At 34.6% G+C, this 27121-nt stretch overlaps 5 protein-coding genes across 5 annotated transcripts in view; all 5 read right to left on the bottom strand.

Moving 5' to 3' along the window:
* Positions 1-27: 27 nt before the first annotated feature.
* LOC105559111 (gastrula zinc finger protein XlCGF7.1-like) lies at positions 28-996 on the bottom strand. The gene has a single exon (XM_012007174.1). It carries the CDS (start codon positions 994-996, stop codon positions 28-30), a length of 969 nt encoding a protein of 322 aa, XP_011862564.1.
* Positions 997-7868: 6872 nt separating this feature from the next.
* Positions 7869-9359, bottom strand: LOC105559112 (zinc finger protein 41-like). Its single transcript, XM_012007176.1, has one exon. The coding sequence runs from the start codon at positions 9357-9359 to the stop codon at positions 7869-7871; it is 1491 nt and encodes a 496-aa protein (XP_011862566.1).
* Positions 9360-11068: 1709 nt separating this feature from the next.
* On the bottom strand, positions 11069-12046 carry LOC105559113 (gastrula zinc finger protein XlCGF7.1-like). Its single transcript, XM_012007177.1, has one exon. The coding sequence runs from the start codon at positions 12044-12046 to the stop codon at positions 11069-11071; it is 978 nt and encodes a 325-aa protein (XP_011862567.1).
* Positions 12047-13250: 1204 nt separating this feature from the next.
* On the bottom strand, positions 13251-16156 carry LOC105559104 (zinc finger protein 530-like). The gene is made up of 2 exons (XM_012007165.1): positions 16077-16156; positions 13251-15037 (listed from the first exon to the last, which is right to left on the bottom strand). Coding segments are annotated over exons 1-2 (1248 nt in total). The 5' UTR covers positions 16079-16156; the 3' UTR covers positions 13251-13791.
* Positions 15183-27121, bottom strand: part of LOC105559114 — a 42081-nt gene continuing 30142 nt past the window's right edge. The window contains exons 3-8 of the mRNA XM_012007178.1: positions 23921-25102; positions 21812-21814; positions 21499-21698; positions 19119-19362; positions 18980-19054; positions 15183-17963 (exon numbers count right to left, since the gene is read on the bottom strand). Coding sequence (XP_011862568.1) covers positions 16124-17963; positions 18980-19054; positions 19119-19362; positions 21499-21698; positions 21812-21814; positions 23921-25102 — 3544 coding nt within the window. The 3' untranslated portion in view covers positions 15183-16123. The remainder of the gene's footprint in view (positions 17964-18979; positions 19055-19118; positions 19363-21498; positions 21699-21811; positions 21815-23920; positions 25103-27121) is intronic.

Raw genomic sequence — 27121 nt, forward strand, 5'->3', positions numbered from 1 at the left:
TTTCTAGACTTAACTGTCGGACTCGGATTAAGTGTTCGGTAAGGTTTTTGTTTTGCTAATATAATTCTTAACAAATTCGCTCACAATGCCTATCACGGGTATAACCGGCAGTTTGCCGAGCGGTCCAGGATGCATCTTCCTGTGCCATATCAGGGCAGCCCTTCGCGAGTATCTCAGGCCGCATATATCACACGCGTAAACGTTACTCATATGCGTCAAAATGTGTTGCACCTGGTTCGCCCGTTTCTCGAAGGCTTTCTGGCAGACCGGGCATACGTAGGGATTGATCTCGCCGTGGATGGTCACGTGTTTGTTCAGCTTGTTTTTCGTGAGGAAGGTCTCTCCGCACGTCGTACAGATATAGCTGTCCATGTTTCGCGTGCCCTCGTGCCGACGTAGGTGCGCCTCCAGAGAGTCCGCCGAGAGAAGGCGCCGTTTGCAGATCTCGCACTGGTAACCGGTCTTGAGATGAATGAGCTTGGTGTGCGCCCTCAGCGCGTGGAAACTGTTGTAGACGCGTCTGCAAATGGTGCACGCAACCGAGAGCTTCGTGTGCTGGCTGTACATGTGCCTCTCTATCGCGTACTTGGATTGGAACACCTTGTTGCAGGCGGTGCACGTGTTGCAGAAAGGATCCAAGTGGCTCATGAGGAAGTGCTTCTTCATGTCTGGCTTGTTCCACACGACGGAATAGCACAGCTTGCAGGTGTACTTGGGCTCGCCGTGATTCACGACCATGTGAAGCTCCAGCTTCTCCGACGAGACGAACAGCTCGTTGCAGGTTCTGCACATATTCTTGTGGAGCTGCATGTGCTTCTTTAAATTTCCCTTCGTCCGACACGGGAACGAGCAAACGTCGCAGGCGTAATGCATGCGTCTCACTACACTCCTGTTTTCTTTACTGCTGTCCGTGCTGATTATCTCGGCGATACTCGAAGACGTCTCGATAAAGAATGCGTGGGAGTCCCGAATGCCTTCGTTCTTGATCCCGTCCATTTCTAGTAAATCAAACCTACGACATAAAAAAATATATATTCAGTCAAGAAACGCTCAGAGATATGAGAAAAGTGCCTCTCTCGCTCATATGATCTTCCTTTAACGATTTATCCGCATTGCACCCGAAATAACTTCGACTGTGGCCGGCTTTACGGAAAATATCAACTTAATACATTGTGAAAAGTTTCCAAGTTTCAAAGTGAAAAGATTATACAAAAGAATGTGCAGTGTTCTCTCAACAATTATTTCATTAAATTTATCATTTTATAGCTAATATTTCAACTCGCATTGCTTAATAATACAAAACTTTAATAAATATTTTCTTTTAGCGAGGAACATTACGCGATTAAAGATGTATATTTGGGTAACTATAGAAGGTGAAGTAAAATGAGGGAAAAGATTATATTATTACTGCTTTATTGTCCCATTTACCACTTTCACAATTTAAGTACCGTCGCTCTATGTGGAGAATACACGATATGCGAATATGCCATGTCAATAACGAAAATACAACATACATACTTTTTAAGCCAAAATATGACATCAATTAGCAATCTTCAGTTTCCAGTCTAAAAACTTAAATACAGATATTTTCGTTAAAAGAAATAATGATCAATAGAGAATTATCATATTAATATTATTAAACCAAAAATACTTGCGTCAGGCATCCTCATCGTTCCAAGTAAAATATTCGATTGTTTAGCAAATAACATAAATATTTACATATACTTTTAAGGCTCCAGCTATGTTGGTAATCGTGACGTCAGAAGCGAGAAATGACAGATATTTGGATTAAAAAAACACTCCAGATTTAGTATACTTAGAAAAATTTCCGACAACTAACTTTTTTTCTGTTAACAGTCAATCAACAGTCGCAAAATGCCTGTGATATGAAAAGAATCGTGAACACGTGCAGTCATTCTGCATGGCCAAGGCTGCATCACAGTCATTTTACGGCTGTTGATTGATTATTGACAGAAAAGATTAGTTCCGGAAATTTTTAGAAGTACGCTTTTTATCTAAATATCTTTTTACTTGAAAATATAATGCAAGACTTCTCAATTAGGGCTGATATCCAGATAATTTATTATTCGGCTTATTCGAGATATTTATTATTCAATTATTCAAGTTCGAATCCTTGAACTATCCGGATAATTTGTTAGACGATTTGCACGGATATCTGAATATCCGGACTTTATTTACAGCCTTATTCTCAGCGTGTCGTTTCTCGCTTCTGACGTCACGATTCCATGGCTACGGTGAGTACTCAGAAGCCTTGAATATATGACTATGTTGTCCTAAAAGAATATTTAGGACAAATCCCATAGCAGTGCGAACGCGAGTATGAAAAATTTCTTTTTTTACTATGACTGGTAAAAAAATAGAAATAGTAGTTTTTTATAAGATTGTAAAATTTATTAAAATGTAAAAATACTCTTTTTACAATAATATTAATATTTTCTTCTCCCTGCAATTATACCCGCCACAAATTAAAAATTAAAAATAAATCAATACACTGCACGTCTTGGTTTCGTTTTACATCTCCTTTAGGGCGTTAATTATTTCTCTCCGCTTTCGTCTTCAATAGATCCTTGATATCGAAATCGCGGATAGCCGAAGGAAAAATCCAAGTTGGTTCTTATGTGATCAGACTTCCACATCAAGCTTTAACCACAGATCACATGTATATCGTAGATATATGATCTGATACATCAGCAGATGCTGCTGACATACATTTTAGGTCATGAACCTCTTATTGTCCAGCTTTTGGCATCATGTTGATGTGATTCTTCGGGGAATCCTTGCTGCTCAAGGTCTTATCATACGTGACAGCTCTTCTAGCTATGCAGCTTTACGATGTTGTTCCGTCTTCATCTCAAATTTCCCTCAGCACGCGTTTCAAAAGAACTGATCACTGTAAGTACGATACATGCGATGCTTCTTAAGGACAATTATTATTGTAATCGTTACGTACGTAACTCTAATCCTTTGTACGTATTCTCAGATGGTGCTCTCGCAATTCAAATGTTGTCGCAGAGACAATATCACAAAAATACGACGTTTTGAAAGTGTGCGTCTCTTCGATATGTTGTCGCAATTCACCCTTCAACTCGGAACTCTTCGTGATGCATGCAGAAATAAAGATAATTCTTTCTACTGAATTGTGAAATGATGAAATTAATAGAGCACACAATGCAGGTTTAAACGCAAGACTTCCCTTTCCTTTGAATATTTTTTTAGATATTTTTTCAGCATAAACTTGCACTTTACGCCCAGACAAAATGAGGCGACAAACGTGACTTCTTTGACACGCTTTTCCTATGTATTTACTTTAACTTGGATTTTTCTATGATATTCCTCAGGAAATCACAATTGTGATAGACTGTTCTTCGCCAACTTTTAAAGAACCGATAGTAGATCGATTGTACTCCTAAAAGTTTGGGGAAAAAATTATTATTACATTATTTAAACTCGGCACATCTGATTAACACAAGGTATACTTATCTCGTACTGTGACTTTACGAAATGTTTCGTAAAATCTAAATCGTCTTCGATAATAGCATAGGTATATAAAAGTTTCATCAGGTTATCGAGGCTGTTAAAACAGGATCACACTCTTAATATTATAAATATATAATATACACACTCTCTAATTTTATATATGTAGTCTAATTAAATTCAATTATTATCTAAATTATTATCTAAAGATAATTTACGCAAAGTGTTGTCAAAAATATTTATTTGAGACGGCAATCTGTGCACATGTCTTACTAATCTAATTTTATTGAACACAGTTATCTTTGAAGAAAACTAATTCTGCCGTACGTCTTTTATACGAAGCTGTTCAGTGTGCTATTGCTTATAAATTAATATTAATGTATGCTCCAGAGAATATGTATTGTGCATGGAGAAATCAACAATAATTGCTTCGCATACTTTATATATATGAAATAATATTACATATAAATGAAATTAAGAAAGATTAACAGACTCCAATAATAAAATAAAAAAAGAGCATTCAGAGTCAACGAACATATATTTCAATGTATAAAACCATATATATTTCAGACATAACGTCTCGTGTTGACTCCTAGTGCGTTTTAATATTCTTTCTTGACATATAAATGAATTATCCTCTACATTAAAAGAAAATCATTTTATACTTTTTTATTTAAAAAAACAACATTGTTTCTCCACACATAATAACAGTGATTCTAAGTAAAAGAAACTTATTCACTGTATAAATACAAAATACAAATACAATAATTTACGCCATACATCAAATATTGTATTTAATATGCTTACGGTATAGCTTTCCTTTACAAAATATTATTTTTTTATTATAAATACCAATAAGAAATGCTAATTCTGAGATAGAAAATAAAGAATTCAAGAGTATTAATAATATATTTTATGGAACTTATCCTTATTTTGACCGTTCAATTAAAACATGTAATAGATTAAGCAAAATTAAGAACGGATTAAATAAAAACATCTTCCAAATGACATAAATATAATGAAATATATAAAAAAATAATATTTTGAAATGAAGGAGGCCAAATTTATATAAAATGTCTCAAAAACATTCAGCCAAATATTAAACACCATATTTTAGAGATAAAAACATGAAAATTTACTAAATTTCCACATTTATTGAAACTTTTTTGTTTGTTTCGTCTCTGTATGAATGTACAGTTAATGTTCCATAATAATATGGTCAAATGTTTTCTGAAAACTGCATATATACATATATTATTTTTAATATGATCATATAATTTTATAAATCTAATTTTGAAGAGGTGGATCGCCAGTGAATAAAAAACCAATTTCAAGAATTAACTCAACAATAACTGGCAAATATATTTTAATTAATTACACGACGTTTCGGCCAGTAATACTGGTCCTTTTCAAGTGTTGACCCATTAAGTATGACAGCAAATGGGTGACATGTCGAAGTATGCAATTTTGTGCATGGTCGAATAAAATCACTATAGCAATATGGTTAAAAACTAATAGAAGCGTCAGGTATTGTAAAAGGCTGGTAAGATAATTATCTTATCTGGCCGAAACGTCGTGTAATTAATTAAAATATATTTGCCAGTTATTGTCGAGTTAATTCTTGAAATTGGTTTATAAATCTAATTGTGTACTATTACATTTTTAATGTACTATTATAAATTTTTACATTGTACTTTTTACTTAATTTATTTCCAAAAATATATTTCCTGATTAAACAGAACGGGCTAAATCACTTAAAAGCTTATTTCAATGCTTAATTCAACTATTTCAATAGAACGATTACATTTTTTCTTCTCATTTATAAAAAGATCATTCTCTACGTAATTTAGCATCATTAGAGTCATCTTAGCACCATTATAAAATCAATTACTTTTGATTTTTCCATCTTTAAGTTACTTCAGTTTTTAAATCTATCGTTTTAATAACGTAAGAAATAATGAGATATTTGGATGATCTTATGTTTTTTGTTAAGAACAAAATTTTTTAATTTGTAAAAATAAAAATTTATATGACCAAATAAAGTAGTATTATATAGGTTTGCATAAAATGTACACACATATAAAAATATCTTACACAAAAAAAACTGAAATATCAAAATACCCAAATACAGAATATAATTATTATGTAATATTGAAATATAACATGTAACGGATGCTGTATAAAGTTATGTAATTTTTCTTTACACATGTACATATAATTATATTTTACGACTGTTATATTATTCTATATTATTACGTATTAGTTATTATTTAATAACATCAGTGATTTTTATTGACTGTATCTAGCAATTTTAATACAGAAAATTTATTGTGAAAAATATTACCGAATTGGTTGAGACGCCCGCCTAGAGAGAAGGGAGGTCCAGGTTCAAACCCTGGCTGAGGTAATATTTTTCGCAATAAATTTTTTGTATCATTAAAATTGCCAGATACAGTCAATAAAAATCACTGATGTTGTTAATTACTGCTAGCGACTTTTAAGAATATTCTCATTAGTTGATTATTTTATAATATTGATTATCATGAACGTGTTATGTGAATATTATAGCAATGTTGCATTGTATCGTACAAATAGATAGCTGTTATAAAACTGTAATGTCGTTAGAGGGAAATTGCAACTAATACACGTGTTACGTACATGTTATATTTCTTTCATTACAAGGTTATATGATAGTTATATAACTGCATTTGCTGGGTATTGCATATAATGTTTACATGATCTTTTTACATTTATCTTCTGTAAAATAATATTGCATTAAACGAAAAGTTTATATAATTTTAATTTATCAATTATACTTACATTATTTTATGATCGATTTGTATTATCATGTCTAATACAATCCTTTTTCTGCTCACAAAATCAGCATTTGCATTATTAAAAATATGATTAAGCTAAAACTTATTTTTCTTTAACCAGTAAAATAGTGTTTAAAAAGATATTAAATAGTATCGAGTCAAAATAATTTACAATTATATTTCTTCATTAATTTCAATACATTGTTTAACCTATTGGCGATGTTGCATGCGATTCACAAAAATAAATGTTATATTATTATTATATATATATAAGCATGTATTTAATTTTGTTAACGATAAAAATATCAAGAAACTGAAACGCCGACAGAAGTTTAAGATTACTGTTCTATTCTTAGAAATATGTAATTTACACCTATATATATCTCTCTATACATTTTAAACCTATTTATTATATATATATTTAATTATCCTCATGGATTTAATCAAACTTTGGATGTAAAGAAATTAAGATGTAGATCACAAACTCCTAAAACCTGATGACATTCTTTGTTGTCAATGGAATACTTCTATTGTAATAGGTATGTTCTTATATTTCTTGGTGTGTATTATATTGAGATAATCACTGGTTTCAATTTACAAATTAAATACTAACAATTTTTTGCGACATCTGAACAACATGTACCGGTAAAACATAAACTTTATTAGTCAGATTTATTAGTGAATAATTGCAGACATTTTATGACTTGATAAAATTAAATTAAAAGAAAACTAATTAACTTTTTAGAGAAATTAGCATCATCGATAATTTTATTGATACTTTACTCCCTATTTTTCTATTGTTCACCGCCTTTTGTCACTTGCTTCTATTTACTTATTATTGTAAGTTTGTCATAAAAAAACAGTATGCGCAAGAGAACAATTATATAAATCGGACCCGTGGCGGATCGCACCTTTCGACCGATTTTGCCTATAGCTATTCCCACTCCTCTCATATAATAGCATGTAGGCTGCTCGCGGTGACGTAAGACGCTCGATTTCAGAAACGATATTAGCGGCAAATCGTAAGGGCTTCAATGTTGCCCCGCGAGATGTTCAGTTTATTGAGATATCATTACGATTTTGATATTATAAAGTTAAATTTAATAGTAATATCTATGCCATTTTATTATTAACTTTACATTATTTAATTGAACATCGCGCGGGGCAACATGCGTTGAAGCCCCTACGATTTGCCGCTAATACCGTTCCTGAAATTGAGCGTCTTACGTCTCCGCGAGCAGCCCACATGCTATGATATGAGAGGAGTGCAGATAGCTATAGATCAAATCGGTGAAAAAGTGTAATCTGGCCGCAGACCCGATATAAATAAGACAATTTGTATCACACTGTGATAAAGATAATTCTGTACGCGAACATAAAAATTTCGTTTGCTTATTTAACGATTACCGCTTGAGACGTTTGTAATATTTCTATCCTACATGAAGTTTCTCAATTGTTCTACCATTCTTATTCCATAACAAACGTGTGCTTTTTGCTATCTTAGACACTGGTAAAAAACCAATTTCGGCACTTGCATCGGCATGATGAGCCGAACGTTCACATTTCTTCGTCAACCTTCTCCTCATTTTCACGGGTATTATTTTCCTGCACGTATCCGTCGGTGAACTCTTTAACGATATCTGCGATTGGCATCACGGGCAGCGGTGGATGTGTACCAGGGTGAGTTTTTCTATGGCAGATCAATCCCGGCTTTTGCGTGAACGATTTGCCGCATATGTCGCATACAAACGGTCGCTTGCCAGTGTGGATAAGCAAGTGCTGGCGTAGCTGTGACCTTCGCGCGAAGGGTTTGGTACAGATCATACAGGAGTGCGGTTTGCATCCCGTATGCACCACCATGTGCCTCTTGAACGAGTCCTTCTTCGCGAAGGTTTTACCGCACTCCGCGCAGACTATCTTATCACGTTTCTCATGCTGCGTCAGCAAGTGCTGATCCAAATTCTCTTGTGTGACCATACGTCTTTTGCAGATATGACATTCGTACTTGGGCTTGTAGTGTGCCCATTTCTGATGGACGTACAGTGAGCCGGTATTAAGGCACAGTTTGCCACATACGTTGCATTTGACTGGTTTCTCTTTGTGATGGAATCGTATATGATTTGTTAGGTCCCCCTTGACCTTGAACTTTTTTGAACAACAACTGCACTGGTGCTCATAATTATCCGTATGCTTCCTCGTAAAGTGGGACTGCAAAGAATGTTTCGATCTGCAAACGAAGCCGCAAACCTCGCAAGGAAATGTCGTGTTGCCGGATCGTTTCCTGGACCAAGTATCATGCTTCCTGTCCAGATGAGCGGCGAACGAGGTCTTCTTCAGAGTTCTAAAGCCGCACACGGCACACACGTAAGCCCCGTCCTCTTTTATACACATCTTCTTCTTATGGATCCACGCCACGTGTTTCCTGAAGGACAACACCGTGTCGAATATCTCCGAGCACAATTTGCACTTCAGCGCCTCACTGGAGCTCTTTGCAGGCGTTTTCGCAGCTGATGCTTTCTCGCTAGAAGGTATGCTTGGTACATCTACCGTTTCTTCAAGATATTCTACCTCTCCCTCATCATCTCCCTTTGCATCCTCTTCCTGGTCTTCGACCACTTTCACGTCTACCTCCGTGTTGGATGCAAGTTTCTCAATAGTCACCATACTACCCTGTACTTTCAGCTGGTACAGATCCCCAGCTGTATTATTATCCATAGCTTCGCTGCCATTTAGTATGATCGGCTTCATACTCAGTCTCTCCGTTTCCTCGACGTTTCCATTAAGGACGCTATCATCGCTATAAAATTTTTCCATAGAATCGTATTCTTCTTCCTCCAAGTGACATTCCTGTTTAAATTTTTGTATACTACTATTTTTATCTTCCATTTCCTCTACTTCCTCTTCTTCTAATTCTTCTAACATACAGTCTTCCTCTGATTTCTCTTCTACTTGCTCTGGTATATCCTCGTCCGACAAAGGTGCATCGCCTTCGGGCACGAACGCATAATACGGCTTGCCGTCGAATTCCAAAATTTGCCACTTCTTCATCACCAGCGATTCATTATCAAAGATAAAAATACCACGGGGATTGTATCCGCCTTCGTGCCTGAAACATTACGAATAAAATAATCATTAGAAAGAACAGTTATATATCGTTTATATCGCGGTAAATTATACGCTAAAATTTTTTATTTAACCTATATAAATTTAATTAGAGATCACAGATCAACAAAGGTACTCACAAACGAGGAGTTAAAACTACCTTTCTTGTTGATCAGCATGGCAGTCCGTTGCGACCTACATTAGTTACGAAATTGCCATAAAACGGGGAAAGTTCGAAAGAAATGAAATATTTTTATAAAATAAAATATTATTGCACGTACGTACATAATTAATACAATTTATTTCAACAACTTTAGAAATATATATCCACTTGAAGCTAGTTTATATCATAATACATATATCATATTAAACCGCTAAACAAAATTAATGAAAAATGAAAACAGTGTTAGTACATTTAGAACATAAGTAACAATAAACTATAAAATGTAGGTATTTTGCAATGTTATTTTGTATGGCTTAAAATTCACAAAATTGTAATAGCTTGTAAAAAGTACATAAGCATAAGGTACATGAAATTAGTATATAATCCTTAACTACAAATCAGGAGTCAAATAAACTTCATAACAATACTTCGTAATTTGCACTTTATTTCACTTTTTACTTGGCGTGTGCTTTTAAATGATAAAACATGTTTATGATACTTTATTATTTGTACACGTGTACATTTTTTAAAAAAACCGAACCAAATCTCATAGAAAACTTTTTAAATTCAAGTATTATAAACATAAAGTTCCGAGTTGTTTTCGTAACTTGATTTATTGATGGTAATATTTCTTGCAATATTTCGGAACCTCTGAAATAATATGTAAAATCAAAGAGATGAATGTATTAAATTTAGTAACATTTATGCCAACGAATTAATAAGTCGAGATAAGAAATAACAAGCTTCCGATCTCGCATGAATAACAATTCACACGGAAACTTTCCCATTATTTATTTGATTATGAACTCTATAATTTTTTTATCACTTTATTGCTTTTAACTTTAACAAATAAAACTACACGCTAAAAACATTTCGCTACCGTAGCTAATCATGGTGTGCTAAAAATTTTTGCTGCCGTAACTGTAAATTTCTAAAACACAACAAATGGTTTGCTGCCGCACATAATACAATAAGTACAGTAACAAAAAATATTTTTTAATAACTATCACAACTAAATATTAGCTGTTCATATTTTACAACTGAAATTTAGTTGCCACGTGCAGTTTTTAGCTACGGTAGCTACATATTTTTTCCGTGAACTAAGGGCCGGTTCCAACTTCACGGTAAACCAAGTTAAATTATATGTCTATCTTTGTCCAATTTGAAGAAAAAAACAAAGACATATGTATATGAATTAACTATTAGTTAACTTACCAAGAAACTGGAACAATCGGCTCTAATAAAATTAAGCAAATAAAAATAGACTAACTCGGTTTATTTGAATTTTCCATATCAATACCAATTATACATTACAAGCAAATGCCTTGTTCTTGGTGTTTTCTTTCTCTACGTTTCAGCGATTAATCACGCTCAGTAACATATCTATATTGGACACAGAGATGTGATTCTTATATTATTTGATCGTTTATTCATCATATGAGCTAAACGAAAAAGATCGTAAGGCACCGACATTCAAGTCGCGCTTTTCATTTTATTTCTTAATGAACTCCTTCAGTATATGATCGATATGTATGACCGGCAGGGGCGGCAGAACGCCCGAATGAATTTTCCTGTGACAGATGAGACCCGCCTTCTGAGCAAACGACTTGTTGCACACGTCGCACGAGTAGATACGCTCGCCGGTATGTAGAAGAAGATGCTGGCTCAGACTACTGTGCCTGGCGAACGCTCTGCCGCAGACCGTGCAGCTGTACGGCTTATCGCCCGTGTGGATCCTCATGTGCTTCCTCAGATCGTAATTCTCGAAGAACGTCTTGCCGCACTCCTCGCATACCGACTTCTCCTTCCTCTCGTGCTGCGTCAGCACGTGCTGATCCAAATTCTCCTGAGTGACGAGGCGCCGATGGCACAGCGGGCACTCGTACTTCGCCTTGTAATGCGCGTGCTTCTGATGGGTGTACAGACTGTGGCTGTTACGGCAAGTCTTGCCGCAGACGTCGCACATCACTGGCGACTCCCGGTGGTTCAGTCTGGTATGCGTGGTGAGGTCGCCCTTGATCTTAAACTCCTTGCCGCAGTGCTCACACGAGTAACCGTAATGCTGGGTATGCTTGCGAACGAAGTGCGACCTCAGGGTCTCCTTGCGGGCGCATACCAGGCCGCAGACGATGCAGGTGAATTCACGCTTGCTGCTGGCGAACCTGTCGTTGTCCATGGCCTCGTGCTTCTCAGAGAGATGCGCGATCATCGTGGACCTCTTGTTGCAGCGAAAGTCGCACATTACGCACGAGAGTGCTTCCTGGTTTCGCGGCACCGTGTCGGTGAGCGCGGAATTCTCTTTCACATCCGTCTTGCATCCGTGGGCGATCTCCGCCGTATGCGTGAGTTTGTGCTGTTTCAACAAGTACTTGCTCTTGAAGCGTTTAGGACAGACGTCGCAGCCGAGCGCAGGGCGTTTTTTGCAATTCTTCTGCGTTTTCGTTTCTTCTTTGCGTTTCCAAATCGACATTTTCGCTCTAGTTCTGCTCGCGGCCGCTTCGTTGACAGAGATATTCGCTGTCGATTTCCTACAACATTACAAAGACATATCTTTATTACGGTTCTACAGTTGGAAAGTACATAGATCTTGGACTACTTACATTCGAATCTAAAATTTGCGAAGACACATTGGTACGAACGGAATTAAAATTATTCTCACCCCTCTCTTCGGGGTTTAAAAGTAGAAATTTTGGTCAATGTGGGATGCTTAGGGGTAACATGGAATAATTACGACATATTTATTTTTACAAAAAAATTAAATATAATATGTACAACAAAACGGACTTAAGTTAGCATAAATTTTCTACAATAGGCTGTTCGATGTACAGCGTATTAATATAATTTTATAATATATAAAAATAGATTTTAAAAAGTGTAGCAGCAAAATTTGGAACTTGATGAATTTGTAATAATTATTTTTTACGCTTCATAAATAACTCTTGACTGCCTCGATAGTGTTACATATCGTAGAAATTCTCAGAACTAATCGTAAAAGGTTTTGGAAGAGAAAAGTTACTTATTTCAGAGAAATTAATTGCGATTATGTTCATTATAGAAATTTGTGAAGAAACAGTATAAAATTGAAAACATGTCGCAGCTTTAAAACTACTACTTTGATGTTTTAAAAATATTTTTAGTCGTAGTCTGTCAAAATACATATCGAAAAAATATTTTATTGATAATAAGATCTTATAATCATAGATTTTTTTTCATAAAGACAAACATTATTTCAAAAGCCTATAATTGATTTCCCTGAAATAAAAATAAAAATAAATATTAATAAGATGATTCCATAAGAATATTTGATCATTCCTAATGTTACTTACGCCAATTTAAGGGAAACTAACTAAATAAATCAGACACAATTCTTTGCTAAAACGTTATGAAAACAACACAAGAACGGTACCGTCTGCTTCCAATTTCTGTAAGCACACCTGAAACTCTTTCAATATGTAAATTTATATACTATTTTATCTTACAAAGAGTGTAAATTCTAATATATATTTTATTATATAATACTTACATGCAATTGATTATTACATATCATTTCTGTGTCGCATAAAACAAATTTGTAAAAGCATTTTATTAAAATTTATTTTTTACAGTACAGAAAATTTGCGTTTGTAAAAAAATTTTGCAATTAAGGTTTTATAAAAAGATATGTAATGTTAATATACAAATAAATTTTTCTCATCGAGATTTTTATTAAAATACATTTTGCTGTTTATCACATTGTTGTAACTTATACTGCCAATACATATTATTTTATACAATAATTACATTTATCATAAGAAAGAACTTAAGTATATTTGAAGATTGTACGTACACATATTATTCCTAATAATTTTTCAGTATAAAAGTATCAATGTATCAATAACAAATCATTATTAACTTAGGAGTAACTTTCCCTTGAAACTCTTTTTTTCACATTATCGACAATAATTATCCTTTTTATTAAAATCCGGAAACAATAAATTTCATTAAACAGCAAATAAAATATTATGTATATATTAATTTACTTAATCAATGTGAGATAGTCAATGAAAGGTATAAAAGTGTCGACAATACAAGTAAATGTTCAAAATCTCAAATTTTTAATATACAGAGTGAGGAAAAAGTATGGAAACCCCAAAATTTAAAAAAAAACTATGCATTTTAAAAACAAATGTGTGAGACATACAGTGATTATGCTTGATTTTTATTTGTACTGTATAATCATTCCTTCTTCATGAAATCATTGATAATGTGATCAATGTGCACCACTGGTAAAGGAGGATGTACTCCAGGATGAGATTTTCGATGACATATTAATCCAGGCTTTTGCGTGAAGGCTTTACCACAAATATCACAAACATACGGCCGTTTCCCTGTATGAATTAACAAATGCTGCCTGAAAGCAGTCCTACGCGCAAAGGCTTTGCCGCAGATGTGACAGTCGTATGGTCGATCGCCGGTATGGGTCATCATGTGCTGTTTCAGTCGGTGATTCTCCGAGAACGATTTCCCGCACTCCTCGCACACGAAGCTCTCTCTACGCTCATGTTGAAGCAGTATATGCTGATCCAGATTCTCCTGCGTAACCATACGCCTCTTGCAGATCTCGCACTCATACTTGGGCTTAAAATGCGCCCATTTTTGATGTACGTACAACGAATTGCTATTAGAACAGGTCTTGCCGCAAACGTCGCACATTGTCGGGGCCTCCTTGTGCTTGAAACGCACGTGCAATCTCATGTCGCTCTTTACTTTAAATTTTTTGCCGCAGTACTCGCAATCGTACTTGTAGTCGGAACCATGTTTGCGAGCGAGATGCTCCTTCAGCCGTCGTCGACTTGGACACTTGTACCCGCAAGTGTCGCACGAGTATTCCTGTGGCTTAATAACTGTTCTGAGTTTGCCTTTTTCACGGATCATGCGTTTCGTGGAATGTTTTCTGCTGATGTGCGATTTCAAGGTTGACTTGTTGGTGCTCTCATAGCTGCAAAAGATACAGTTGTACGTAACATTCTCAACATTTTGTTCGTTCTGTTCATGCACCGTGTCCTGATGACACTTTAACATCTGCATTACGGGAAAGCAAATGTTGCACTCGTCACAAGCGTAGACCTTGTCTTCCTCAACGTACGATTGGTCTTCGTCCGTAGCTATTGACTCGTCCATTGAAAATGTTTTATCATTTTCCACCTTTATGGCGTAAAAATTGTTCGTGTCCGTATATGTCGTATTATTATCACTTACAATTTGAAAGTTTTCTGTATTATCAACGTTAACTTTCAACATTTCGCCATGCTCCTGTTGTACTTCCTGTTTCTGATCACGTTGATTTTCTTCTACCAGTTTTGTCGTGTGATTTGTTGGAAGGAAGGCATAATAGAGGCATCCTTCAAAATCAACTATTTTCCATGGTTGCATTGGAATAGATTCTTTGCCATACAAAAAATGTCCATTTCCATTTATGACCCTGAAAATCATACAACATGTTAGTTAAGAATTTTACTATGAAGTGAAAAATGTTTCTTTCGCGATTCCTTCTATACCTCTAAACAAACGCTCGATATTTAAGAATAAAGGACCATTTTACATAAATGGACAAGGTGCACATTCCAGATAAAACATAAATTTTAGACTTTGTTAATTATTTATACATCATTTTTCAATGGCTTTTTTTTCTAATCTCTGAAGAATTACAATCAACGGCGGGAATAGTTCACGCTTATTCCTAGCAATAAACGAAAACCTCTATTTTGTAGTAATTTACACATACTGTATATTCGCTGAAATCACATTGGGTTATAGTTAATCATACATATATGTATAAAAGTAATTAAATCTAGGGTATAAATATTGCGCGCTATACATAAGAAAATATACTATTCCGATATTAAAATCTAAACACCCTCTCACAATAGATTTATCGTACTTACAAACGCGAATAATTGTACAATAATTTTATGCATGCATGCATTTAGAATATGGATGTTTCCAGATGAAAAATAACAAATAAATTAACAGGAACAATTAATGATTATCTAACAACCAATGGCTTTATAAACAGTATACAAATACATCATTTCGAAAAATTTCAAGTACTAATAATTCTTTTTTAACATGACATCCAATAAACAAATCAGCTATGGTAATAATATATCAGATATGGTAATAATATAATGCATAACGTAACAAATTAACAAAGCTTTAGAAAGAGATTTCGTTTACAGAATTTTTGACACAATGTTTATATGTATACTGATGATAATCTAAAAAAAAAATACGTTTAAGATATTCATTTACATAAGGCAATTAAAATTCTCTGCGAATAATACATCGCTTTGTTTTATGATAGGTATATATCACTATATCTAGATGGCAGATATCATTATGTCTAGATATCACTCGGATAAAAAAATCATATAATGAGAGTAATCTCATTTGTATAGTATTATACATGAATATATCAATTACACGAGCACATTTATCTTCTATACATTGTTGTCACCTACATTCCTCGAAATCGCTCGTGCAAATTTTACGTCGGTCAATCGCCGCGTCAGCCGTTCATAAAATCGTTCAGGATGTGGTCGATGAGGACGCGTGGCAGAGGTGGATGGGAACCCGGATGCGATTTCCTGTGGCTGATCAGACCCGGCTTTTGAGTGAAGGCCTTGCCGCAAATATCGCACACGTACGGCCTAATGCCGGTATGGATGAGCAGGTGCTGCTTGAGAGCTGTCCTGCGGGCGAAGGACTTCTTGCAGATGGTGCAGCTGTATGGTTTGTCGCCAGTATGGATCCTCATGTGCACCTTCAATCTGCTGTTCCGCGAGAAAGTCTTGCCACACTCCTCGCACACCACGTTCTCCTTGCGCTCGTGCTGTCTAAGCATATGCTCGTTGAGATTCTCCTGGCTGACCATACGCCTCTTGCATATTTGACACTCGTACTTGGCCTTGTAGTGGGCGAACTTCTGATGCACATACAAGGAGTTGCTGTTGAGACAAATCTTGCCGCAAACGTCACAGATCACCGGCTGCTCCCGATGGCTGAAGCGTATATGATTCGTTAGGTCGCCCTTGACCTTGAACTTTTTACCGCATGTCTCGCAAGAGAACTTGAAGTCGTCCGTGTGCTTGCGAGCGACGTGTATCTTCAACTCGTATTTGTTCTTATTCTTAAAGTCACACTGGCTGCAGTAGAACAGTTCCGGTTGTGCGTCGCCGTCGCTAGACCGCGGTTCTTTGTGCTTCCGCTTGATGTGAGAGTACAGCGACGACTTCTTGGCAGTCTTGAAGCCGCACTCGTTGCACGCGTACACCTCGTTGACGTCCTCCACCTTGTGTCGACGTTTATGCGAGTACAACGTACTCTTTTTCGCGCACGTAAAATCGCAGAGATCACAGTGCTCCTCGACGAGTGGCCTTTTCTGGCTGGATTTCTTCGGGGCGTCGGCAGCGATCGCCGACGTCTCGCTGCGATCCTCGGCATAAACTTCCTTTTTAATTATCAAGTTAGAATCCTGGTATGAGATTAACGCAGTCCCGCGGCTGTGCGAGCAATCCGATTGACTCGTCTTCTTGGGAGATGTATAGCTACACTTCATTATTGTACGTTTCGCACAACTCGCGTCCGAAGTTTTCTTAGATCTCTTATGGCTCTCCAAGTGAGACGCCAGAGTAGTGCTCCGTTTGCATTCAAAATCGCACATGTTGCAAGCAAGACTCGTCGTATTCTTGTTCCTGTGCTTGCTCATGTGCCTGCTAAGATTCACTTTACTCGAACACTCGTAACTGCAGATCGTACAACTGAGCTTCTTCGGATTTGTCTTGGCCAGGTGCTTCCTCTTTAGATGCGCATCCAAAGTCGCCAATCTATTACAGTTGAAATCGCAAAGTGTACAAACGTACTTTGTTTGCTGCAAACGTTTCTGCATCTTCAGCTGCCTTCGAGTGTTTATCTTTAAATATCGCGTGTATTTTTCTCTCAGACACTTTCTGCGGAGCCACAAACGCATATCGTGCGTCACTTTGTGGCGATTCAGCATAGACTGCATGGGAAATTTCATATTGCACCTGTTGCAAGTGTAACTATCAATGACTTGATTGCCCAAACGCATCGAGAAATCCCTGCAACTACCGACGTTGCTTCCACTGATTCTCCGATTGCTCCGACGAGCCTCCGTCTTTTCGGCTTTAATAGAGGTCAACGGTAGTACATTAGGTACTACCTTTACTTCCTCAGCCTTAACGTCGTCTAATATCGGTATTAACGAATAGCGCAGTTTACCGCCGGCATCAGCGTGTTGCCACAGTCTCATTGGTATCGAATCTTTTCCGACAATAAAGCAACCGGAAGCGTCCGTCTGCAAGATCTTCTTGCTGCAGTTTTGTTCTCTAAAACATATTAAAATACAGCGGTTAGTTTCAATGATGTCGTTAGGACATAAACATCTCAATCACTACTTACTCCAGAATCGAAAAGATGTTTATACAAGAAAGTTTGAATACGATTGAATCTCGTGGAACTATTGTATAATTCGCAAAAATCACGAATTCGTTCATCTTTCTAATTTGAATCGAGGTTGTTTATTATAAACTTTCTTTCCTTCGGGATTAAAAATGTATAACTTCATTAAAATTAATTTTAACAACTCATATCTACACTTTTGTATGACGTAAAGAAAAGTGTCTGTTGTGTAAATTAGAAGTTGTATAAAATTATATAAGATAAAAATTTCGAATAACTTAATGCAGTATAATTTCTTAATAAATACGATCGCTTCATATCAAACATGTTTATAATTAGTTTGAGCTCTATCTTATCAGCCCATACTTTTTTCTAATACAACATCAAAACAAGTATATTTATTAACTTCTTACAAAACTAAATGTGTCATTATGAGTAAAAATAAGTTTACAGGATTAAAATTAAAACATATGTACGTTTAGATCACGTAATAGAGATCACATTACTTTTTACAAATGTCGTATTATGTTATATAGCTCTCTACATACAGGTCTTTTGCACTACGATTTTAAATATCTCTTTGAGGCGAACACTTTGCTGCGCACTTCCACAATCGTAAGTCTTGTAAATCGTGTTGTATTGCTGTCAAGATTCTTGTTGCGGTAAAAAGCTTTCTGCGCAGGCCACAGTGAAACTTGTGTTAGTTTACACGTATCACTTTTCTGTGATTGTAAAGGCTTATGTAGAATCTTCAAATGTTGCACATGTGCTGACAACCATTGCAGACACCTAGAACTTGGAAACTTCAAGTCCCATTCTATCTTGAAGCGTTTGTCATAATATTCGCAAGCAAATTTATATGCGTTGATGTGCTATCTAATGTAATGCACTTTTAAACTCTTTGTTTTGCCAATAATCGCACTTACTGCAATGACGCAAATACTGTACGAATTGGCATTCATCTCCTGATGGATAAGTCGGTGTAACTTCAACTTTGCATTGATACTTGAAGTTCTTGCTGCAATTTGTGCATTCAAAGCAATGATAGGCGTTTATACTTGCAAAGTGAAGCAACATTTTACTTTCTTACTCGAATACTATCTGACAGATATCGCATGTGTAAATCTCCGTTAGCAAGTTTCTTGTAAAACACATCTTCTATTGTGTATGTCTCGTTGATAGAAGAAAATTTGTCGTTGAAGATAACTTCACCCAGCAATTTGTTATTATCTTCCATTGTGTTTTTCTTTATCACATTTCTTGACAATTTTACTAGATCGGTGAATATTCTACAATCCATTTTCTTATCTCTAATCTCTAAAATCTCTAAATAAAAAAAAATGCTTTCAGACATCAATCTTTTTGCAAGAATAATTTTACGTGACATTTTATCTGCATCAGGAACGGATTTCCTAAAACATGAATTACATAAAATCGATATAATAAAAATTATTAGAAATCTTTTCAATTTTATAATTAGAATTATATCCATATAATTATAAATGCATATTGTAGATATACATTTATACACATGCGTATGCTACATCCATACATAAAGTTAATTACATTAACATATGTAATATTTTATATGCTTATGTCTTTGCATTAATATAAAGAAATTATTTATTTAATAAAAATTTATATCTAGTAATAAATAAAATGAATTATATTATGTATATGTATAACATCATGTACTTTCTTATATAAATAAGTTTAGAAAATACATCTTTCAGAATAATTATTCTAATTATGTATTTAATAATTATAGTATATTAGTACGTATACACATCTATTGTACATGCACGCACACACACACATCATATATAATTAGGACCATTATGAAAAATATATTTTCCGAACTTACTGTAAAAGTGCATCATTTTTATAAATATTTTTATAGCATTAGTAGACAACTACGTTCGTCTAATGCTTGAATATAATCTTAATAATACGTCATTTATACATTTTATATTCATGTTTTCATAGTTTTAATAATATTTCTTATTCATACGAATGGTATGCCTTTTTTCTGACACACACACACACACATCGGACTGTTTTCTCTTCCAATAAAACAACTTAGACGTTGGATGTTGCTCTCTTTGCAAATCATGCAGATACGTCAAGCGAGTCATCGAGAGCATTAGAAAATATATCTTTCGATTAATCAAGCTTGAGGAAAATTGTGTCATAAATGTAGATAAGGCTTTTTTGCTTAAATTCTTTTCTGTTAAAAATAATCTTGCAGATATAGCAAGATGTTCTTTCTTCTTCTCGAGCTTTGAGATTTTAATTGCAGTAGTTCTCACTTTAATTGCAGTAATTCTTTATACACACGGGTGTTCAATCTTCTTTTTGATATTACGTTGCTCCTTACAGTGATAAAAGCGTTACATAAAAACAAATAATTTTCATTTAACCATATGCGACGGTCACGGACTGTCAAGCAAATATTTGTTAATATATTTATGAAATATTTAATAATTCCATAAACTTATGTTTCCATAAATAACATATATTATTTATGTAAAGAAATACTGCCAAAAACTAAATATATTCAGCCACACCGATAACTTGTTTTTTCAGTGTAACAACATGTTTTCATCATACTGCTTGCAACCTCAACTAAAATATATACGTATTTCTATAATATTAGGCGTGTTTCAACAATATTATTTCGTGATCTTAAAATATATCAGAAATATAAAACTCTAGCAACTTACTCTGCATCTTTAAATAAACAAAACATGTATTAAAACATAGATTATTTTACTTTTCATCTTATACAATATTTTGTAACATAAAAGATATCGGACAAATTAAAACAGCTTTTTCTCCTTCGGTAAACTCAAATCACGATTCAACCCTTTGAGATGCCTATTGCTACATTCTTTTATAAGTCAAGTTTTTCAGGCACACATTTCTTTACAATCACATGGTTTTCATCATTTTAACGCTTGTCTTCACGTTTCAAGTGTTCATGAATATAATTTTTCTTATTCTGACGTTTACACTTGCGTTGCGTAAGATGACAATTGTCACTCACATATCTGATCGCATACGTTGCAAATTGCAACAGCAATATAGTGGAGCTCGATATGTTTCAGGAATACCGCCTTCTTTATAAGTAATTCGGAGCAGAACTAAACACACTTGTAGGTACTTGTAATAACTAATATATTAGCGTGCCATTTTATCTAATAGCACTGGAGGCTCGAGCTGTTGGCAATTTAAAGTCGCAGTCTGCACAATAAAACCAATCCATGCCGCTTTCATGTAACGCCTCATGCGATTTAAACAATGTCTCAGTTTTTAGGTTTAATCCACAAATTGTGCACTTGTATGGATAACCATTGTTATGAACGATCATATAATCCTTCAGATTGCAATTTTTGTCAAATTTTTTCGAGCACCTCAAATTATTATTATATATTTTTGATACAAAATTTGAGTTGTGTTTGCCACGTTTGTTTATTTCTTCAGGCTCCTCCACGGACTCGTCAACAATCTCCACTTTTACGTCCAAAAGATGTGGTATATCCACAATCCTATTTTTATCTTCATCGATAAACTCATAAGAACCTTGCATCGGCATAAGATAAAATTGATGCTTGCTTTGAATCACAGGAAAATTTTGTTTAAGAGGATCACGTGGCACAGACCTAAAAATAAGAAAAGTAAATCAGTTTGGTGCAAAACACATATTTGTATATACAGAGACATGTACCGTCTATTACTGTAAAAAAACACATGTATATTCCATTAAATATTATACTTCCTATAACAAAGAACATTATAACATTATAAGGTATAAAACATTAAATTGTTATTAAAAATATATTCTCTTCATGCTACGAACATTTTTACAATTTTCATTGTATTATATTTAAGTAATTCTTATTATGTGAATAAAATAGAAAATACATTGTATCACATTTGTCATTACTCCACACTCTGTTTTAATTAAAAAATATCTATCTTGTGCTAATATCTAAATATAATTTTTTAAAGTAGTATAATCTCCTAAAGTGTTCCAAGTTGATTTAGCATTATAGTAAACAAAATTTTATAAAACATTTACAAAGCTTTATAAATGCTTATAAATTTAATTTATTAACTCTGTCACGATATATATTATATCTCCATTTTCAATTATTTAAAAAATATATTCCCTCTCATATTAGCGTAACTTATCCAGAATATAAAAATATTTTTATAACAATTGTTTTTTCAATATCTTTAAATGTTTTTAAATGCGACCTTTGCAGCAGCAAAAATCTCCTAAAACTGCAACAATCATCTAGTTAAACAATATATCATTACATTGTTTTACTTTCCATTATATCTAAAATGTTTTTTTAATAGTCAATGTGCGACTTCGTGGAAGTAGTTTACGTGTCACGTAATTACGGAAAGTGCAAATATATCCATTTATTAAAAACATATGTATTTATTTAGTATCTTACATCGATATTTTATACTGTACATTGCATCATTCCATGTGCTAAGCAAAAGTTTGCTATCAAAGCGAGCACGACGAGGATTACTCTCGAAAAAAATCACATTTCGACAATTTTTTGAAAACAATTAAGAGGAAACTGAACGAATGACAATATCCTCACTATCCAATTTGAATTATTTACAATAATTGAAATAATTTATTAAATAAGACGCCAGAAAATGTAACGCGTTCCTTTGTGTTGTGAATAAAAAGCAAAATTCTTATACTACAAAATGTAAAATTCGTTGTGACAAAAATATATCACATTCTTAGCCGAAATATCAAAACTGGAGTATACAAGATATAATGATAAATGTTACCGTATTCCAAGAAATATCATTGAATTTGATGTTGCAAAGACGGTGATATATTTTTCAATCAACTCTATTACAAAAACAAGATTGGAAGACCTCGATATAAAAGTAAGAGGTAATTACATGAACAAAGCCAAGATAAAGCAGAACATTACAAATAAACTATCTAATATTAGATTATATCAGGCATCATTCCTATACTCTATTTACATCGCCAACAGATTTATTGTGAATCATAACGCGAGAATGTTAAAATTAAAAAAAAAACAATAACGGAATAATTTTGTAATTTCATAAGATGATAACAGTCTTCAAATATTCGAAATCTCTTAAGACTAGTTTTATAAACATCGGTTAACTGCTAACTGAGGGTTAATTGACTCTCTGTCTTTTCTTAAATAATAAGATGGAAAAAGATAAGGAGTCAACTGAACTCTGATAGAGGGTTAAACAGCTGAGAGCATGTGGTGTATAGATTTGCGGCATTACTGGACATTATTTTGGGCATTAGGCCTTGCTGGGGCATTGTAAAGATAAAATAAAATAATAAGATATGCCCACTAGGCATTAGTGGACATTGGTGTACATGATTTTGGTAAGCGGTTTACCCCTTGACTCTGGTTAACAGTTAACCGACGTTTGTGAAACTTAGAGAATAAATAAATACCTGCAGATTCATAACTTAATTATAAATCTGGTCAAATGATAATATCGTATTAATGTATAATTTATTTTCGAGTAAATGTTCTAATAAATTTGAATGTAAGATCAGACATACCGACATAGAAGCATGTACTTTCGAGAAATGAATCCTCCATTTTCAGAATCTACACGTCACAAGATAATAGAATACGTTGTTACTTTATCGCCGCTGTATAGGCGGGATTGTCCAAACTGCGTTACATTACAAATGTATCGCCACTGGGATAACATTAAAAAAATGATTTGTTTACACACACATATCACACGCTTTCAGATTACATATATTAGAAAGATATAAAAGTTATCCGAACCACACGGTCACTCTTCATTCCACATGTTTATCCGTCGCGTGTTACAAGCGAGTCACTTGGCACTTTTGTTCACAACAATTTTATCTTGCACGCCGTGCAGGAGATTGGTAATTTTTATGGGCGGCGGCGGTGGATGGACGCCGGGATGCTTCTTCCGGTGCAGCATCATCGGCGACCGCTGGGTGAAGCTTTGACCGCAGATGTCGCAGACGTATGGTCGCTCGCCGACGTGGGTAAGCAGATGAATCTTTTGCGAGCTGAGGCAGCCAAAGGTCTTGCCGCATATCGCGCAGAGATATGACTTCTCGCCCGAGTGGGTCCTGAGATGCTTTGTGAGGCCGTACTTGAATTTGAACTCCATACCGCATTGCTCACAAACGTACTTCATCTTGTGCAGCTCAGCGTGACTGTCGAGATTCTTCTGAGTCTTGAAGCGCTTTCTGCACACCTGACACTCGAACTCCTTGATTTTCGTTTTGTGTTTGTAATGCTTATGGAAGTACAGAGAACTCTTGCTGGGATAGGACGTGCCGCATATGTCGCAAACGCAAGACTCCGTGTCGTGGTCCTTCATGTGTGTCGTGTAGTCAGACTGAACTTTAAACATCTTGCCACATTGCTCGCAGCTATAGTTGTAGTCCTCGGTGTGCTTGCGAATGTAATGTATCTTCAGATACGGCTTCGTGCGCGCCTTAAAATCGCACAGGGTGCACGCGTGTAGCTGCGCGGGCTCGTCGTGGATCTCCATATGCCTAGAAAGATACGCACCGGTCTTGAAGCCCTTGGAGCAGATCGTACACTTGTGCGGCCGTGAGTTGCTGTGCTTAAACATGTGACTAGTGAGCTTGCTCTTGCGATCGAACGTGATGTAACAGATCTCGCAGATATGCGACTTCTTCTTTGGAATAGTCGTGTGTTTGCTGGATCGCACTTTTGAGAGCTCGTCTTTGCGCCGTTTCCTGAAATCCAATGGTGTGTCATCCAGATCGTCCCAGTCGTCCAGATCGTCGATGACGGTTCTATTTCTCTTCCTGGTCTCGACGCGATTTTGAGCCTTCTCAACGCGGCTATTCTTCTCTTTCGCTTCTTCATCTTCCTTCGACTCAGTTTTGGAATTATTTTCCTCGGGGGGCGGTTCCTTCATCATAAACACGCTCAATGATTTTGGGATGCGAAAATAATCGTCTTCCAGTTTTACTATCAGAAAAGTTGGCGAGAGTGGATCAAGTTGATTGCACCTAAAAAAATTATAAAAATTGTCAGTCGATTTTTATTTATTAATATAACGGGGATATGATCGTGCTGGTTGCACGCGAGCATGCATTGGTGCAACTTCAGCTAAAAGTTTCAATAAAGAAGCAGGGCTGAATTCCACAAAAATAACTTTTCTCCACTGCTTACAGATATTTTCTTAGATAAATATTTCTTATTATTCTCTAATAATTTTAGAATTTACTTTTAACAATAAATAAATAAGTTGGCTGATCTTAGACTAATTTACATAAAAACACAATTATTACATTATTATATCAGACATATAATAGATATATATTTATTTAAACTATTTAATGCATTTAATTTCTATTTTTAAAAATTAAATATTTTGTTGTACAAGTAAAATCGAATATATATTGTTAATCATGCATTACATTACAAAAATACGCATCTAAAACTTGAAAATTTTTTAGGTACAAAATTTCATCCTTAGAAAAGCATCAAGAATTTCACGTTCTTAGCCAATAAATGCATGCATCACTGTATTATAAAAATGATCTTCATAACAAAGAAAAAGATGGCGTCTAAAAAATTATCATCTGTAAAAAGAAAACTTTAAAGATAGACTAACTTCTAATCCCCTACCCTATGATTACAAAACTAATATTATAAATACTTTATTCAATACAAAAATCTACTTATGATTCAACTATACTTTTATTTATTGTATTTTTAACATAATAATAGCAAAGACCATTTTGCTAAAAGAAAACTCAAGTAATGTTCAAATGCTATTTTATACAACAAATAATCTGATTGTATTTACCTAATATTGATACAGAATAAACAAAAATCACACAATTAAAAAAATTTTTGAGATCCATCATTTTAACACATTATTTAGTTAACTTTCCTTTTGGATAATAATGTTAAAGTCCATGTGTTTATGAATTAAATAACATTAATATGTATCAGGAGTACAACATTTGCATTCTTGTACTCACTTTTATATTAATCATTACAAAAAAGCAAAATTAAACTGTACAATCGTAAAACATTCTAAATAAGCTACGTTTTCGAAATAAATGATAATATTGAGAATCTAGGATTCTTTCGACACCTTATGAGATATAATTCTCTGCATAAAATTCTTGCATAATAAGTCGATACTTGCGAGGAGAGATAAAGTCATTTTGCTTTATATTTATTCCACGTTATGATTCGTTTACGACGTTCTATCAGATCTTGTAAACACAATTCTGATAATGGAAAATCAATAAACGATTAAATTGAGTTTGCATTACAAACTTCCTCCAACAGATAAATTTTGCACTTTTTTGAGAAGTTTTCCTCTTGAGGAATTTCAAGTGTCCTATGATCTCAAATACAATAAATTTGCCAATGGAACAATTGCTCGCATAAGAATATATTATCCCAGGCTTCAATTTTTTACCGCAGTCATGAATAAAACTTTGTGCTCGCTGTGCGAACACATTTTATTTGTCACGATTCAGTTAAAAGATTCATAAAATTTCAAGTTACAAAATACATATCGGTATACATTGTCTGAATTTTGATCAATTTGGTTTCACTATTCAATCTGTTCATCAACTCTCATGAGTGACACTTCTAGTTTAATTCTTACTTTTCAACAAAATACTCAGAAGATGACTCAATATTTTATATATACAGGGTGTCTCATTTTAAATAATCCACGCAAATATCTCCAACAATATATAAGATACGGAAAAATGTTTCAAACGAAAGTTGTTTGGTTCGAAGGGGGACATAAGGTGGTGCCATTGACTTGACCTTGGATAGTCATTTAAAGGTTACGTAAAGGTCACCTTTAATTTTTTAAATGGAATCCCCTATTGTTCATATTAATTAGTAGAACAAGATAGTATAATAAACAATAGGGGGTCCCATTTAAAAATTTGAAGGTGACCTTCACATGACTATTCAAGGTCAAGTCAATGGCACTACTTTATGTCCCCCTTCGAACCAAACAACTTTTGTTCGAAACGTTTTTCTGTATCTTT

This window comes from Vollenhovia emeryi, unplaced genomic scaffold (assembly GCF_000949405.1).
Source record: "Vollenhovia emeryi isolate VEMERY1.0 unplaced genomic scaffold, V.emery_V1.0 DF939290.1, whole genome shotgun sequence".
In the NCBI taxonomy this organism is placed as follows: Eukaryota; Metazoa; Arthropoda; class Insecta; order Hymenoptera; family Formicidae; genus Vollenhovia; species Vollenhovia emeryi.

Bases quoted from the DNA above. Each gene is read 5' to 3' on its own strand.
- LOC105559111 (XM_012007174.1), bottom strand. From the start codon at position 996: ATGGACGGGATCAAGAACGAAGGCATTCGGGACTCCCACGCATTCTTT.
- LOC105559112 (XM_012007176.1), bottom strand. From the start codon at position 9,359: ATGAAGAAGTGGCAAATTTTGGAATTCGACGGCAAGCCGTATTATGCG.
- LOC105559113 (XM_012007177.1), bottom strand. From the start codon at position 12,046: ATGTCGATTTGGAAACGCAAAGAAGAAACGAAAACGCAGAAGAATTGC.